The sequence below is a fragment of the Synchiropus splendidus genome, chromosome 14, assembly GCF_027744825.2.
Source record: "Synchiropus splendidus isolate RoL2022-P1 chromosome 14, RoL_Sspl_1.0, whole genome shotgun sequence".
Taxonomy (NCBI): Eukaryota; Metazoa; Chordata; class Actinopteri; order Syngnathiformes; family Callionymidae; genus Synchiropus; species Synchiropus splendidus.
The window spans coordinates 14,430,235-14,447,854 of NC_071347.1; the positions used below are offsets into that span (position 1 = coordinate 14,430,235).

The following is a 17,620-nucleotide window of genomic DNA, read 5'->3' on the forward strand; positions in this document are numbered from 1 at the left end:
AGACCTACGGGATTCAGCTGTCTTGATATATAACGCTTTACTGAACGCCCCGATACCAGCTGGAGAAATAGCTGCCACCTGAAGACAAAGGGAGATAGATGTGCTTAAAATGATTCATGCCCCGCTCACAGTTTTAGATCACACACTAATCTGAGCCAAAGATCCAAACAGAAACAGAGTATGATGAAAGGACATGAACTAATCTCGAGATCCGCGATAGCTACCAGGAAACACAGCAGCACTTTAGCAAAAATATCAAGGCTACAAATGTAATTAGAAGAGAAATCAATGAGAAACATGACACAGAGGAGACATTATTTCCATTGGAGTGTCATTACTCTCCTGAAAAATAACATATTTTGATAATGAGGAAGAAATAAATTAAAGAAATCATAAAGCAAAGCTATTTCATTGCTTACCATGGCGGGTTGATTTAGTTACGCCAAACACAAGACATCAATGACATGATAAAACAGTGTTTATGACCGCTTCTTTTTCATTTTTGAAGAGGGATATTATCGCGGTAACAAAGACACGTCAGCGTAGCAACATGAGATGGAGTGCACAACTACAGTACGCGCACCTTCTGTATAATCACTTTGTGTGTCATCCCATTTGTAAAGAGGTCAGCGTGGGTTAATGAATTCTGAAGACTAATAAGCACGGTCGCATTCAGGCTTGGTGACAATGGCCAGTGGAAAAGGCTCGGGCTGATCTATAGATCTGTTTACCTGATTAATAATGCAATTAGGGAGGAATTATTGATATTTCGCCAGATCTGGAGTCAGCTTTTGTGAGAAGTCTGAGCAGGTACATGAGCGGAAGAGTAAGATGAAGTAATGTGTGAGAGCGACCTGAATGTGGTAGGTCGAACCGGAGGTGAAATCTGTCAGGAGGGTCTCTGGGATGTCCAGGTATTTGGTCACCTGGGTGAAGATGGGATCAGGGTAGGGACACACTTCTTTGTACCTGAATAATAGGAAAACAATGGAGCCCCTTTACAATAATATTTAAAAATGAAGTACATTAATGCAAAGATGCTTTCGCCAATAGTAAATAATAAATAGCATGTAATAATACCAATGTTCAGCTATTCATATGAACTGAAATGACAATGAGTGTGATTCTATTGCTACAGTATTACTGCTATTAGGATATGAAAAGATACCTGATGACATAACCGTCTATATTGTTGGCATTAGGGGGCGTGGTCCAGGACAGCAGGATCCCATTGGAGCCCACAGCCTCCCCTTCTAGACCTGGTGGTGGGTTAGGAACTGCCACAGAGAGAAGAGAGCATTCAGACTTAGAGACTTAGACTTAGACTTGACTTTATTGATCCCTTTGGGATGACTCCCTCCAGGAAATTTACGTTTCCAGTAACAATAGAGGCAAGGAAGGGCATGCAGTTAGGAAGAGCATCACACAGAGAATAAGAAAGAAAATACAAATGAAATAAAAATAATAATACTAATAACCTGGAAGTAAAAATACAATTGAAAATAAAATAAGATTAAAAAAAATATATATATATATATATATATATATAATAAAAAAATAAAATAAAATAAAGTAAAATAAAATAAAAAAAATAAAAAAGTTAAAAATTAAACTAGGTTAAAAAGGGTTATTGCACCGTAGGGATGGTTATTGCACATTGAGATGGGTATTGCACATTGTAAGAGCAGGTGTCCATTTCTATGTGGTAAAGCGTGGTGTACCCTACTACTTCCTCCCCCCAAGTGAGGAGTTGTAGAGTACGATGGCGTGGTGTACAAAGGAGTTCTTAAGTCTGTTTTCAGGAATTCGAAACAACATCAAATATGAATGGAATTAATTTATGTCAAGGAGAGACCGTTCTATGACACAGTAGCGAAGTAAGCGAGTAACAGAGTCAGTCCTCACGTGAAGGGCACACTCACCGCTCTCATTAGTATTGACAATGCGGCTGACTCCGGGGCTGATGTTGGAGGAAGATGCTGCCGTGACAGTCAGAGTGGAGCGAGTCCCTGGACTGACATTGGCCACATCGGCCTGTGAAAACAGACAAACACTGGTGTCACAACAACTACACACAAGAACAGTCAAATAGATAGCGTTTTTATTCGGCACAATAGTTTGGCGATAAGACTGAATGTTCAAATCCCACAGGATTCAAATCCAAGGCAGAGCAGCAGCAGTGAGACATGGAGTGACCTCTGGAAGGACAAGAGAATAGGTCCAGCTCTCGTGGCAGTGTCACAAGGGAAAAGGTCAAAATATGGGTTACTTTTACAAAGTTAAATCCATGAAGCGATGCAATTTGTTGTAATATATATTCATAATTTCAGCAAATTAAAGACAAAAGACCAAGCTTTTTCTATATATTGCGTGAGGACTTTCAAGACTTTTCTTCTACATTTTTGAAAATCGTCTTAATGGCAGGAGTTAAATAAAAATAAAAATAAATAAAAAAATAAAAATAAAAATAAAGCAAGACTCTCTTTAAAATAAAAGCCTTTGGTTTTCTAGCAGTATCATAATTTCAGTGCATTAAAAGCAGATGATGAATTATCCTCCTCCTCTACAACCTCACTGCAGCAACCACTGAAATCCTCTCCAGCCAAGTCGCATCTCACGAATACAAAACAGTATTCAGCCTTGCCTTTGTCCAACGGTGTCCCCCAAGGTTGTACACTTGGTCAGCTTTCATTGTAACAACAGCCACAAATTCCACCCCTATTCCTGGTCTAATGATGCCTCTATCTCAGTAAACTGAACTCTCCCCATCTTCAAACTCCTTTTTTTTTTTCCTTTTTTTTAAACTTACTTCCACTCTAGTGGGTAAGTTATTCCTCAAATTTCTAAAAGAAGAATCCACAGTCAGACAGAGGAAAGGCCTTGAAAACCTCTAAAGCTGAGATGTCTTACTCCATCATAGACACAAAATACTGAGACTTGTATTGTGACTGTTCTTTTATACCTTGACATAAAAGCTCTAACGGAAGGCAAGCAGGTGACATTTTAATGAGACAGATTCTTTACAAGAAAAAGCAGCAGAGACTACCTGGGTTTTTTTCTCAAATTGGTTCTGATTTCAAACTGATAACTTCCCACAATGAGGAAAAGTGGATAAGAGTTTGTTCTTTATTCAGCTCACCAACCAGAGCGCCATCACTGAAAAAAAAAGGGTTTGGATGCATTCAATTTGTTTTTGAGTGAGAAACCATGGCAGCTGACATGGTTGTTCGTTTGCTCTTGTCTAATCCTTCCAGTGTGACAAAGCCGACCGGACAAATCATCAGTGAATAAGCTGTGATTGAAACATTTGGCTAAAACAGAAACAAAAACGCCACACAGAATAGTCGAGAATCCAATCACTGATGAACAAAACTGCCACTCATGACAAAGCGCAGGTCCAAAAATAGAAAACCGAGGGTGCCATCTGCTAAACATGTACCTGAGAAAACTTTGTATTGCATGGATGAGAGCTAAGCTAAAGGGCAAACCCTTCAATTTTCCTGCCTCCCCAACACTTTTGGGCAGTAACCCATGAAGATTCAAGTGTCCAAAACCAGTTATCCACATTGCACCAGGATTCTGGGGTGAGAAAAGCTCAAAGCCACTGTCAAGCCTGTACAGGTGACCAGAGAAGAATAAATGACCTGAAAGCTCAGTGTGATGTTACGGATCTGCCCAACAAGGAGGAGGCCCTGAGCCAGACTCAGGACACACAGGAGAGTGACAGTGACCTAAGAACCACTTGGTATTGTCCAAGAAGAGCTGGCAGAGGTTCCTCTGAGAGGGTCATCTGGGGCTCTTTGCTTGAGCTGCTGCGCCTGCGACCCCTCTTTAATCAGAAATGTGTACATCACAGTTCAGCCATCACAATTAATTAAACCCTAAATATTTATTGCACCCCAGAAGTTGCGTAGATAATTGTACTGCGCAGTAAAACAAAGTTAACAATTATTGTGAGTCCACTTTAGTAGCCTGAACACCACTTAGCGCCCACTTCCAATCCACTAGTTCCTTATTAGCCATTATAACAACAACAAGTGATGTAATTGTCTCTCACTCAACCATTGATCAGACTGTGTATCGTCTCTGTGCGCATGTTTGCATCATAACGCCTCACCCCATCATTACCTTGCCGCTTCTAACATCTTCCTGCTTGTCAGTCAGGAGTGAAAATGTGCAGGCAGATGCGAAAAGACAGTAATTAGCTTCATCATGTTGCAGCTTCAGTGTTCCTCCTCCTTCCAGACAGTTAAATAAATCTGTAAATGTCTGTGATAGCCCTAAAGGCAAGGCGCCTTCTGCCGTGTATGCATATGCCACATCTCAATTATTATCACAGCTCTGTTTGAAGAGACGCTCAACCATCTGTAGAGATATGAAGGTGGGTGGTTGTTTATACATGAAGCGGATTAGAAGAGTAATTAAAATTTGCACCTAGGAAACAAGCTGCTGGGGTTGGGGCACATCACACGAGCCGGAAAGTACTGAGACAGTTTGTGACTCATTTAGTAGCGAGTCTGTTTCCCGTGTAGAAACTAAGAGGACACATAAAGTACAATAGTATGATGCCATAGTTTCATTACCTGCGAGCGTCCGATGAAGAGCAACAAGGCGGAAAAGACGAAGGCCATGATGAAGTTAAAGTGGAAGAGGACTCTTCAGCCAGGTTAGCTCAAAATGTCAGTCCGAAAAAGAGGCCAGAGGCAACGGCTAGAGCCTTGTTAGTGACATGAGTGCATTTTCCAGCATCCAAAAATAGATCGTGATGTTCAGTTATTCCTAAATTTTAGAGAGGTTTGTCCTTTCATTAGCATCCGGCTAATGCACTTCTCTCCCTCTCTCCAGGGAGACCAATGAATGATTCAGGGCTGAGCTCATGGGGCTAACTTAATAAATAATGACTCTTCTTAGTGTGCATTTGTCAGGATTGGGTTACATTTTGGGGTATCTGACACCTGGCAGCCACAGGAGCTGTTATAAAAGGGGTGGGGCTTTGTTGAAATTATTATAACCACTGATTCACATTTTGTGAAGAGAAATAATAATGAAGTTGTGAGTTATACAGTTGTCAATTGTACTCATTTAAACATTAAACTCTGCAGAAAAAGCACAATACAAGGGCAAGAATTGGTCCCTCTCCATCGAACGGTGAGATGGGTCAAACCCTGGAAACCTTTAGGCTTTGGGTCCTTCAACTGTTTTGGTGATCCCACACAGGTGATGCAGTTACACCTCAGATTAGGGAACGTATACTCCTAATAAAACTACTTATTCATATGGGTAATAGCAATATATTAGCCTGTAATGATCAGCAGACTAGTGTCTTATTCATTTTACTCTTAAATGGTCACAGGAAGTTCACTCTTAAAAACACCATAACTGTAAATGAGAAAGTTAATTAATGGTTACTACACAGTCTGACCATGTGATTTATCTAGTTGGAGCTTAACTAACTGGCATCTTTGTCATCTATCTAATGACTTGGAGTAGAGCCAGTGCTTCTCTTAGTGAAAGGCAGTCAGTGTATTTTTCCCCACCTGTTACACACCTGATATAAAATACATCTTCAGAGAACTACCACTTAGTCCTGTCTGTACTCTTTTACTGAGTAAAAGAAACTTCCGTACACTTGCAGACAGGCAAGTCTTCAAGTGTTATGGCGATACTGGATCGCTGTTATTAATCTTCCTAAGCATGTTCATCTATCACTGGATTTATTTCTGTGCAAATTTAGAGAGAAAAATATAATTACTACATAAAGTGTAGATAGTTTTTTTTCTACAAAATATATCAGAAAAACATGAAACAGATGCTGACTTCTGATGAGACCGAATGTGTGAACAGAAATACAATTATTTATATCTCTACTTGTAAAAAAATTAGTTATTAAGCTAATAATGTTTTCTTGAATAACCATAAGGTCAATTACTGTATGTGTATTTTCAGTCATTCAACTCGTGTTCCAGCACAACTCAAGCCTAGTATACTTTGACTTGTCAGTATAATAATGTGAGAAATACAACATTGTTGTTGAATGTGAATGAGTGTGCAGCTCAGTTAGATAAACTTATAGCTATTATGACTTTCCTTGAGAATTTTAACCTGACAGGATGTTCCTGGTCATCCAGGTAACCGAGCACTGGTGCTTCCCCGCCACATGAGAAAGATAAATCCGTTCTGGTAAACAAAACCAATATAGCCATCAGTGTTCGGCTCATCACAGACTTATCCAGAAGTCTAAGGTAACCTCCTGAAGATGTATCATTTCACCTTGAACTGAGTGAAACAAATCATGCTGCTCCAAAAATGATTTCATTATGAGCGGACTGGATTTCCTTGTGATGATGGAATGCTTCAATCCAAAACTTTTTTGAGGCAGAGCAGCATTTAATATTACCTGGATCTATCCACCGTGCGCCGGGTGCACCGTGACTTTTCCCCGCTCCGGTAGCAAAGTCACTCTGAAATGATCCGCACACCCTAGTGGCTGCTCCCAGAGCAGTGAGGATGCACGCTCTGACACCTCGATGACATGCAAATCTCCTCCACTGGCAGGCACTTGGAATGGACAGAAAAACGGAGAAACAGAGTCAGAGAGCTCATTTACTTTGACCGCGGGAGATGATTATAATGAGTTAATACGGTCCACCTGTGGTCACGCTCAGGAAAGCGGCGCTTCCTGCTGTAACCCCTCTCACTCTCACAGCACTTATGTTGTAGCTGCAGCCATCCAGCAGCCCCGTAACCACGGCAACCATCTCCTCCTTCAGTATGGTGAGCATGTTTGTGACTGAAGTGTTCGCCACAGTGACTCGGTGGAAGTCAAATTCACCAGAGGCGAATTTCCAGCCCACAGAGACAGAAGAAGAGTTTATACGGGCCAATTGAAGGGAACACATTCCTGCAGGGCCTGAAAAACAGTTTGGGATCTCAGCGGCATTGAGGGTAGAGTTAATAGATCAGGAATTTCCTCTCTTCAAATATCGCCAGCATCTAAGCCCCTCACACTCTGAATGCTGACACAGTCCTCGGACCCTGGACTCGAGTCCCTAATGCCGTAACTTGTGCCAGAAACAGTCACTTCTGCCCAAGATTCTCTGTCCATTGGGAGACGGCCCCAGTTAAGCTGAGGAAGAGGAATATATTTAGTGAAAAGGACCAGACATTTCTCTTCAAAATCCAGAGAATTGCTGCTATTTTAGTGGGAACAGTGCTGGCATGTATTCTGCATGGTCATCCCCCCATGGTTCGGCTTTAAAGACATCATACATTTTTAAAAGGGTGGAAACAGAATCTGCAGTTAACAGACAGTGGTTGCTAGGTTACCTACAGGTGAATCCAAAACCTCGAGTAAGATTCCGGGAAGCCTCATGATAAAAAATACAGCCATCATTTTCATAACAGTGGTATACTGCTGACACTGTGGGAGTTAAACGTTATTGCTGAGTTATCGCACCTTGTACCCATCCACCTTTCCCTGTGCTGGACCCCAAGTGACAAATGCAGATGTCGCTACCTGCTCAGGTAACAACACTCCTTGTTCACCATCAGGGACTGTGAGACACAGACATGAGGGTTAGGCTGTTAGGGGTTAGGAGGTTATGGTGTCAGGGTTAGGGCAGTGAGTTGCGGTGGTAAGGAGTTAATAAAAGAAAATTAAAAGATAACTTTGTTTTGTTGTCTGAAATAGCATCTTATAACATTCAGCATTCTCCATGTAGTTCACATTACAATTGACAATAACAATAACCCTCATATATCAACAGATTATCAACTCACTTGTTTCTCAGTGTGAAAAACAGTGTATGTCTATGTGTGGCAGCAACTGGGAAATTGCACCGCTGTTGAGAAAATTATTCAATGAGCTCTGCTGTTTAAAATCTGTCCATTTACAAAATAAATTATTTAACCAATTTAATTAATAGCCAAATTCAAATGAACACAGTGGGACAGTAGGTGGCAGGAGCGTCCCAGAACTTGCCCGCACAACACAGAGTGAGAGAGAAGAAGTAAGAGGTTGGTGCTCCCTCGCGGCTCACTACCAACAATAGTTCTGATTTGTGGATCCATGTTACACACTGAAACAGCAGACAACTACTCGGAAAGGATTAAACCATCCGTCACTCACCACGTTTACTGACACAAGCAGCTTTTCGAAATCCTCTACATCCCATTTGGTTTCCTCAAATATTCAAATGAATAAGCATCACATAAAGGTTGAATGTACCACCAATATTTTAACCATCAGTTCCATGCCCCACCTGAAAATTTACCGGAAATAAAGTCACCTGCTTTTGAGTTCTTCTGCAAGGAGAACCACCACATAGCCACCACAGTGGAGGTAATAACACAAACTTTACAGAAGAAATGACATTGTTTCAAGCTCATGAAAAATGCATTTAAGATTTTGTTTAAAAACTTTCATTCTATCAAAAGGACCGGCCTAAAAACTCACTTGTATTCAGACCAATAACAGCAGGTGAACTCTCTTTGTCCCCAATAACTCCAATTTTGTATTTGAATCCTGGAATGAGGTCTTCAAAAGTGTGTCATCTGCCACACCACATCAATTATTATCAACAACATGTTTGTGCTCCTCTCTGATAAAGCAATTGGAACTGACCTGCACTCTGCATCAAATGCGATTAAGTCTTGATTGTGAGCTTCATCTCTTACTGACAGGATGAACCCACCGACAAGACCTCTGATGACACTGAATACAAATATGTTTAATAGACAAGCGACACTTTCACTGGGCTGGGAGCCGCATCACACATTACATAGGAACACAAAGAGCATAGTAATTAGGAGGGTAGCTGCAGCAGTTAGTGTGTGGGTGTGTGTACCTGAAGTGATGTTGATGGTGACTGAGGAATTGTCGGAGAAGGATTCTTTCTCTGTCCTTAATGCAAAATGAAAGCTTTTGCCTGGAGTTAAACTCAAAAACACAGCGCTGTGACTGAACAGTTTCTTCACCTGCGGGGCAGAAATTAAATTATGTACTTTATGCAAAACAGCTGACTAATAATCTTTGGTTGAAACTGTAATTCATGTAAGGTGGATTCCAGCAGTGGAAACGTTCTCATGCATAAAAACGATGCTTCTAATAACAAGTAACCGTGGTGGACTGTTTTTCTTAAGCTTCGTATTTGTCAAATAAAAGTAAATCTTAGCTTGAATAATTACCACAGGTGAGTCATCACAGTCCAAACAGATGACATCATAGTGGTGAGGCTGTCCTAAAGCTGGATCCCAAAGTAGCTGTATAGATATATCGGTCACATCTCCCTGCCTCACTCTAAAATTCATATTTGTCTAAACATAACTAGTCTCTAATGTGTGTCTAATAATACAGTAGATATAGGTCTCTAGATCTGACATGTTAATTGGATCATTACCAACAAATTTACATATCATTTCTCTCGTTGTTCCACACAGTTAAGTGTCATTACAGATGAAATCCAGATGTTTATCTCCAACTGACGGCAGCTAATGAAGTTAATAAATAACAGAGTTTTTAACGACAAGTTAATTAAGTGGCAGAGAAGACGACGTGGAAGTGTGATGTGCATGGAAGTCGCGTCGCAGGAGGCTTGTTATGGAACGTCTTTGTTAATTACAGTCTTTCATTTATGCTGTTTCAGGCAGATATTTTGCTGACATGAGAGTTTCAGTGACTATGTTAAAACTGAGTTTGCGAGCAGAACGGACTCAGTTGTCTTAAAAGTTCTGGTGTAGTGAGGTGGCCCTGTCACTTGGCGACTTGTGCTGTACCAGATGAGCTGGTGGGTGGATCCGGGACTGAGGTTGGTAACATTGACAACCGGATAACAGTCACATGCACACACACAGAAGGGATGACATGTTCTGGACATACACACACCTATGACCTATCAATCACACCAAACCTTGGAGACTGCACGTATAGCTCCGCAGACGTTGTGTCCACTGAGAGCGTGATGGCAATTTCCACCGGCAGCAGCTCTAGTCAAGACAAAATAGAGGTTACGTTTTTGTTTATTCAGGGCAGCACATTCATGTGTTGCATTTACCTGTGGTGAAAATGGCACTGGACCTCGGGCTTCTGTGATTCCCTCTCACAGAAACAACACCAATTTCACACGTCTGACTGGGATGAAACATGCCCAAGTCAACACACATAGATTTGTTTACCCAGCGTGCACCAGGACTGGATTGCTTCATCGAAAAAGATAAGGAAAAGGTGGAGTCCACTGGGCGGCTGAAGATGTAGTACGCATCCGAGTGATTGTCAGGAGTCCAACAAGCTGTCAGGTTTTGACTCATGGCGAACACCTCCAGGGCCCTTGGAGGGCTCAGCACCAGAAAACAGCATATTTTGGGTAAAATACTGATGCAAACTGAAATAAAACAGTGGACAGAATTTGGTGGAGAAGAGCTGCTGAAAACAAATGTTTTTTTCAGTAGATTTCATCAATCCATTCATTATTTATTTGTCAGAAACTTTTGAGTCATACCAAGTATTATCAGAAAAAAATATACTTGTTACTTTTGGCAGGGTTGAATAATTCTTCTCAACTGCACATTAAAAAGAAATGAAAAATAAGTATTTTGTTTGCATGTTTTGCATTTTTCAGAGACCAATTTCCTGTTCACTTTTTTAAATGACTAAATATGTACTTTGCTGATAATGAAAAGCTTGTTATTATTCATTCATTTTCTGCAGTAGGGTCACAGAGCTCTGCAGTTTATCACAATGACCTGAAGGCACAGGTCACCCTGGACAGGTAAGTAGTCCTTATCAGTATGCATGGAAAATACCATCTACAATGGAAAACACAAATAAAGCTTTGTTCATTTTTTCTTTGTTTAAGGCAAGGTTATTTTTATCACAATCATTAAAGACATACGTAAACATTAATAGATATTAAAAAAATAATGGCTCCTAAAATGTGCCAATATAATTTTATTTCAATGAAAAGATAAATTTGCATTTAGAAATAATTATAATTTAATATTCCTGTCGCTCAGTACTGTATGAGAAGTGTGTCGTTGTTTGTCATTGCCATCAACAGCAAAGCTTTTAAGTTGATTTAACCCACCTGCACGTACAGTCAGAGGTGGCGGCTCAGAGCTCTCAATCCCATACTGAGTGATTGTTCTGAGGATGTATAGGACCCTTTGTGAAATATATACGTCTGGTTAACAAATTACAACAAACACACCTGCTGATCCTTTACTGCAGTCCAGAGCAAGAGAAGGTTGTGGTGTTCCAGCGGCAGATGAGTCAGATTTGGCTCTCCTAAACTCCTCACATCAGCCAGGCGACCTTCAGTTGTCTGCTTACTGCAGGAGTTTTGGGCATCTCTCCAGGCCAAACTTGTGCTCCTCACAGAGTAGGAGCTCCGGGGCACCAGCCAAGCAGCCTGCGTGGCAGTGACCTGGAGGCAGATTATGAGCAGCTCACTCACCCATCTTCAGAGTCTCATGAGGAGTGTGTGTAGTACCTGTCCTCCAGTGCTCACAGTCTGCTCCAAGGTGACACTGAGGGATTTTTGAAAAGTGGTTATCACACTCTGGGCCTCACAGAATGTCGCTGGTTGAAGCCCGCTCACTTTAAACCGCAATTGTTCCTCTGATGAGTTTATATCAAAGAGATGTGTTTGAGATCCAGTGTGCGTGTTGTACAGGCGGATTGATGACAGGCTTTGCAGCTTGTTAACACTCCATGAAAGAAAGGCAGTGTTGGTTGTGCTTGATAGATGAAGAGAAGACATTGACACTGGAACTTTGCAAACACTGAGAGCAGACAGAAGCTATTGCTAGTTAGGAGCAGTTTTCATGATGGACATTTTGACTTACAAAAGTGAAAAGATTTCCTATTCTGCAACAACTGTATGACATGACATGAGTGTCATGTCATACAGTTGTTGCTCTGGACCTCAGTGTGATGTTGCAACCAGATAGACCGTCAACTAATTGAAGGGATATTCTGCAGATTGGATTCCATCATGAGTCAACAGGGACCTTGTACACCTGCGTAAGAGAACGATCACATTAAATACAGCACGGATATAGGAGAAGCCATCAAGCACATGCAAGTAATTGCATTTGTGAACCCTTTGAAGGGGTGAGAAGGACGAGCTACAAACAGTTACTGAGGAAACGCCAGTAACATATATATAGATGAATGTTCTCCCATTTTATATGGGGCTGCATGTGTTTAAATATATAAAAGGAACAAGCCTGTTGCATGTCAATGTTTTTTTACTGCAACAAAAAACTAATCTGTAAACAAAAGTTAGTGTAGATGAGTGAGTCTATTCATGAAGAACAGGAAAACACACCTGTCACTTCAACAGGATTTGAGCACTGCTCACAGGTCTGGAGCGCCACCTGAAGCAGAAAAATAAAGAGATTAGACATCAATAATAAGTCATATGAATCTAATATTGGCATGTCTCACCTGATTTTTGCTAGCAAGAAGCCACAGTCACTCAGTTCCACCCATCCTAAGGTCAATCCATCCCAACTAGAATGACTCACTGGTCGAACTGGGCCGAGAGGATGTACAATCTGAGGACCTTTCAGCCAATCATATGAGGGCTCAAAATAAACTTTGGTCGTGAAAAGCCCTGCTAATTCTTTTGCCAAGGTCACACACTAAGACTTTTGTTTTAGTTTAGCAAAATTAATTTAAGGGTCTTTTCAGAACGTAAATTAAAGTGGAGAGATGATAAGGAGTTTATTGTCCACCGAAGGGAGTGTGAAAATGTGGGAAGGGTGGGTGAGCGAGTTTAAGATTAGCTCATTTTGTTCTTTGTTTGGATAAGGTCACCATGGCAACCACGGACAAACAGTCCCTGTGCTATGATGGCGGTGCGATGGCAGGAGATGCCAGGCAGCCATTACAAACCTTACACACATTTGATTGACAAGTGACTGATCCAAAACTGCTCATAGCAAGTCAAAACACTATGTTTCAGATGGATAGCAGTGGGATAACTTAAGGTGAGCGGAGGAGTGACAAGGAGCTGAGCTCACCTTGGGGATTCTGGAAAAAAAGGGGACTCCCACACTGCAATAAACTTTCTGAGATGAAACACAAACACGTGTCAGCACTCTGGATGCTGAATCAGGAAAAAACAAAACACACAGGGACGCTCCGACGCACTAATAAAACTTTAATTCACCTCAGGTACTTTGACAACAATAAGCGACACAACCGGTTTAAAAACAGGATTTTCAGAAAAAATATATAATTTTAGATAAGAGCATTAAAAGGTTTATTTCGTTTTCTTTTGAATCATACAATCAAGAGCTCATAAAGAATGATGATCATTAAAAAGTGCTGTCTAGCTACCTAAAAATCATTTTGAGAATCCCATCGTGACAAAGAAATTGGATTTTATGCTCGACTAAAAGTGGAATAACATTGCTGCAGCCCAAATCAAAGCTAAATATTCATTCAAGCTTCACACCATAAATCCTGAACAAACACAGTTCAGTTCCATTGGCAGGAGCAGTCCAAAGGCTCTTGGAAGTTGTAGTCCACGACGGTGGCGTTACGAGAGCAGTAGAGTGTGACTGAGCGTGTTTGCAGTCTACTTTCACGGCAGCACTTACAGAACCTGGCGTGACTGTTGATGTTGAAGTTGAATATGGTGGCTGAAGGACATTTCCCATCACAAGAATAGACTGTAACCTGGAAGGTAAAACGGGAGGCACAAGGTGATGCATTCTTTTCTTCCCCATAAAAGATGTTTTGTCACACTCACAGGGGCATTGCTCCTGCAGTCGTCTTTTCGAATTGTAGTACGGATGGCCACTCTCTTGCACGTCTTACCATCTTCTTTACCTAAATAAAACATTATCATAATGTCCACGACAGGATTATTAAGTGGGCAACTTAATCATTAATTCAAATGTAATTACAGGAAAACTAGGTTCAAATAAATTCAGCAAAAATATTATTTATACACATTTAATAGTACTTCCCTGCTATTCACCAAGATTTCAAGTAAATTCAAGACTTTAAGGTTCATTAAGTCACCAAATTGAATACTTCATCAGCAGTCATTTGATCAAATTGTATGTTTCATTTCTGTAATCGACTGTTGACTTGAATTCATTCACTCGTCTTAAACCATGGGTTTCATCAGGATGCAGGAGGAAGATTTCACATGTGACTCTCAGACTTATGCTCAGTCAACAAACCAAAATCCTGGTCTCATTGACAGATGAAAAATTGGCAACAACGTTGCGGTGTGGTATTGACTTTGTATCTTGGATAAATCTTACAACACAGAGATGGATCACGAGGCAACTCGAGCAGATCTCAAACAGACGTGCACAACACTGCATGGCTTTGGTATTAGAAACTTGGGATGGTGGCCAGTCAGTCCACCAAGGGATTGTGCCAACGCATGAATAACTGATGAAATACAGAAAGAATGCTGTGCTGATATGAATCAAGGAAATATACGAGTGACACAATTATATTCTCTCAGATAGCAGAGGAGGAGCTGGTCGATGAGGTTTCACGAAACAGTGTCCTGATTTTCAGAGTCCACCAGATGGCACTGCTGCTATAAAATGTTTGGATTTGAACAGCTATTTCAATGAAACCTCACATCATTTCTAAAGCAAGAGCGTCAAGTGGACTCTGAATATTAGGGTACTGTTTCATCAATCCTGCAATACTGTTTCATGATACCTCATAGACCCATACCAAGAAGGAGCTGAATGCTTGCTTGATCACAGTTAAAAAAAACTCTCCATCAATATCAACAGCAGATAATATGAATCAGCTGACTTAGCAGCTATCACAATTGCATTTATTGGATTACAAATTAAGACACAAACTCAAGCAGAAAAGTAAAATTGCCAGAGAAAAGTGTGGCGGTACCTGTGTCACAGTTAGTACTACCAGTGGGAGTTACTGGATTTACTGTAAACGGTAAAACACCCACTCCAGAACCTGCGATGATCATCGGGATGGGAGCCAGGAGAACACACACAAGGTCACGGTAAATTCAGAAGTTGAACTTCACAAACAAAAAAAAAAGGTGTGTTGCACATGCGCATGAATCTCAATTCCACTCAGCAGCCATCTTAAGAACCAAGTCTTAGGATGTACTACAAAAAGCAGAGAAGCAGACCTGTGCATCCTCAGTGAAGTTGCTCACCCTGGAGCACCCGGATAGGCTGAACTGCGTGGTCACTGCTGAAGCAGGCAAGCAGCTGGGACATCTATTGGTCAAGGAATTATCTCACCCATCGTAGCGATCATAAACCTCTGTTTTTGAAAATCATCCAGTACAGGTAAATATTGTCAACCAGCAGCCTTTAACTTCACCCTCTATAACAGGCCACACCAACCATTCGGCAATAAGCTCATAGAATGCCAGGCAACAAGGCGCCCCCCTCTGGTTGAAGGTGTGAAAGCATTACAGCAAGCATTTGTTCAAATTTTAGACTCACATGTTCTGCAACAGCCGTCCACATAACTCTGGATCACGCCACCACTCTGCAGAGCAAGACAAAGGGACACTCAGTAATTTGATAGTGTTGAACATGCTTTGCTGGAAATCACAAAAACTCAACCAGAAAAAAGAGACAGCGCTCAGGAGTGATGGGTAGATGAGGTTTCATCAAACAGTGTCCTGATTTTCTGAGGCCACCAGAGGGCACTGTCTGTTGTAAAATGTTTTAAACTAGTGCCATCTAGTGGTCTCACGCCTGCAATACTGTTTCATGATACCTCACATATCCAGTAGCCATCACTAGCACTCAGTATTGAAATTTTATATTAACATTGATAGCAACGGGCTCGTTGCTGCATCAGGAGGCAGTAGCCTTCTGAAATTCATACAGCAAAAGATCTATCTCGCCACAAATAGAGAAATTCTTCAAAAGATTACTGGATATAGATGGTAATCCAGAACACCACCAAAATATAATCATCAGTCTCTTGGCCCAAGATGCAGTTTAAAGCTCATCAAATTTAAGATTTACAATCCAATATGATGTTCCCCTTATACTGTTTGTAACATTTTACCTGCCTCATTCAAAGTCATTCACATGACGTTACATTGTCATAAAACGTCTCATGAGACTTCCAGTGGTGCGGCCTTCGAGTCACAATGGTGAAGATGTAACTGGATCTTGCACTTTGAAATATTAAAATTATTATTATCATCCATGGAGTTCTAATGTAATTAAGGAAGCCTGGAAAATTTGAGGTCAAAGTGAGTTGAATTCCAGGACATACGTGACTTTCATTGTGTTGTGACATGAAGGTCGTCTTCCTGCTGACGCCTCAACCGTTATAGTCACAGAGATAGAATTTTTCACGAGTGTCTCTGTGCTAAATGATTGCATCACTTTTCAAGGGTAACATTCTCCAGTATTTATTGCCATCCACAGACATTCTGTCACAGGCTTGGCCACTCTGTTCACAGCAAGTGAGTCAACTACAGCTGAGGTTCCTTTACCTTTGCAATTATTAGAAATTGTTTTTTTAACAGGCGTGTTATATCAAAAGATGTTATTGATGGTGTTATCAATAGTGATGTTCTGTGTTCTTGGGTTAAGAGGTTGGATTGAAAGAGAGATCACTCATTCCCTTCACCATTGTGGGAATTCCAGCTCAGTATTTTTGTGTGACATTAAATTAGATTTAGATCTTTGTAAATATATTGCCTTGAGCAGGAGATAAACAAGAAGTTCCAGCTTCGCCTTCAGTTTGTAGATATGCACTGGACCTTAAATGAAAAGAGAAAAACTGCTGCAAGTGTGGCCTTTGACTCAGAAGTGCAGCTGTGGATAGTTAGTCTGATGAGAGATGAAATTAGCAAAGCAGTGAGGATACTGCAGAGAGAGTAAGGTTCAGGATAAAATGAGGGTTGTTAGGAGTGGTGCAATGATGGATATGCGAAACTTTGCTCCATATCCGAGTGAAAACTTAAGCTAGCCAGTCCATCTCATGATCTGTCTTTGTAGCGTAAAACCCTGCTGAATATCTGAGTAAATGGCAAAGACAGAATTTGCTTTCCTCACCACGATAGTGTTTATTATCTCCTGAGTGTGTCATTAGATAAAGAGTGTGTCAGGGAGTTTTACAGCTTTCTCTTGTAAAGATGTTTAAGTGGGTGGCATTGCTGATTAATTGTGGTTCCTTTTCAGAATCTGTGGGAAAGAACTTCTCATTAAACGCGACCCGTCTCTTAAAAACAAACCCAGTGGCAGATCTATCATGTTCAAATCGGATGGTGTGCAACAGTACTGCTCCCATCAACAGAATGTCACAGACCTGAAGACACTCAGTGTCATTGAACGGAGGGCAAACCACACCAGAGGCCAGTATCACAGCTCCCACCGCCGTTTCCATGCAGTCATACCGTGTGCAGTTCTCCACCCACGAACCCCCGACCTTATAGGCACAATGAGATTGTTTTCATTATGGAAGAAATTCATTTTAATGCTCATTAGTGTCTCCTCTTACAGCATATTGCTCTGCGGTCCCGTTCTCATTGGTGAAGCTGCAGGACACGTTCCGACAGGAGCCGCAGCACACCTGGGGGTCGCTGGACTGTTCGTACACTTGGTGCTTGCAGAAAAACAGTTATGGATTCATGTT

The 17,620-nt window shown here is 41.1% G+C and overlaps 2 protein-coding genes across 11 annotated transcripts in view; both read right to left on the reverse strand.

Annotated features, from left to right (window-relative positions):
- The window catches only part of ptprq (protein tyrosine phosphatase receptor type Q), a 36,570-nt gene extending 26,265 nt beyond the window's left edge, over positions 1-10,305 (reverse strand). The window contains 12 exon segments of the mRNA XM_053886813.1: positions 9-78; positions 855-969; positions 1,169-1,277; positions 1,923-2,034; positions 6,398-6,558; positions 6,650-6,920; positions 6,968-7,126; positions 7,457-7,554; positions 8,847-8,976; positions 9,756-9,801; positions 9,909-9,984; positions 10,053-10,305. Coding sequence (XP_053742788.1) covers positions 9-78; positions 855-969; positions 1,169-1,277; positions 1,923-2,034; positions 6,398-6,558; positions 6,650-6,920; positions 6,968-7,126; positions 7,457-7,554; positions 8,847-8,976; positions 9,756-9,801; positions 9,909-9,984; positions 10,053-10,305 — 1,600 coding nt within the window.
- A 2,902-nt stretch (positions 10,306-13,207) lies between these two features.
- otogl (otogelin-like) overlaps positions 13,208-17,620 on the reverse strand; it is a 29,712-nt gene continuing 25,299 nt past the window's right edge. For 9 of the 10 annotated variants that reach the window (XM_053884686.1, XM_053884685.1, XM_053884680.1 and 6 more), the window contains 5 exons: positions 17,486-17,590; positions 17,294-17,413; positions 15,463-15,508; positions 13,758-13,837; positions 13,208-13,684 (listed from right to left, as the gene is read on the reverse strand). In XM_053884686.1, the coding sequence (XP_053740661.1) occupies positions 13,484-13,684; positions 13,758-13,837; positions 15,463-15,508; positions 17,294-17,413; positions 17,486-17,590 (552 nt within the window). In that variant the 3' untranslated portion in view covers positions 13,208-13,483. Of the gene's footprint in view, positions 13,685-13,757; positions 13,838-15,462; positions 15,509-16,683; positions 16,746-17,293; positions 17,414-17,485; positions 17,591-17,620 lie in introns of those variants that run through there. The other variant, XR_008416501.1, reaches the window with a different exon arrangement.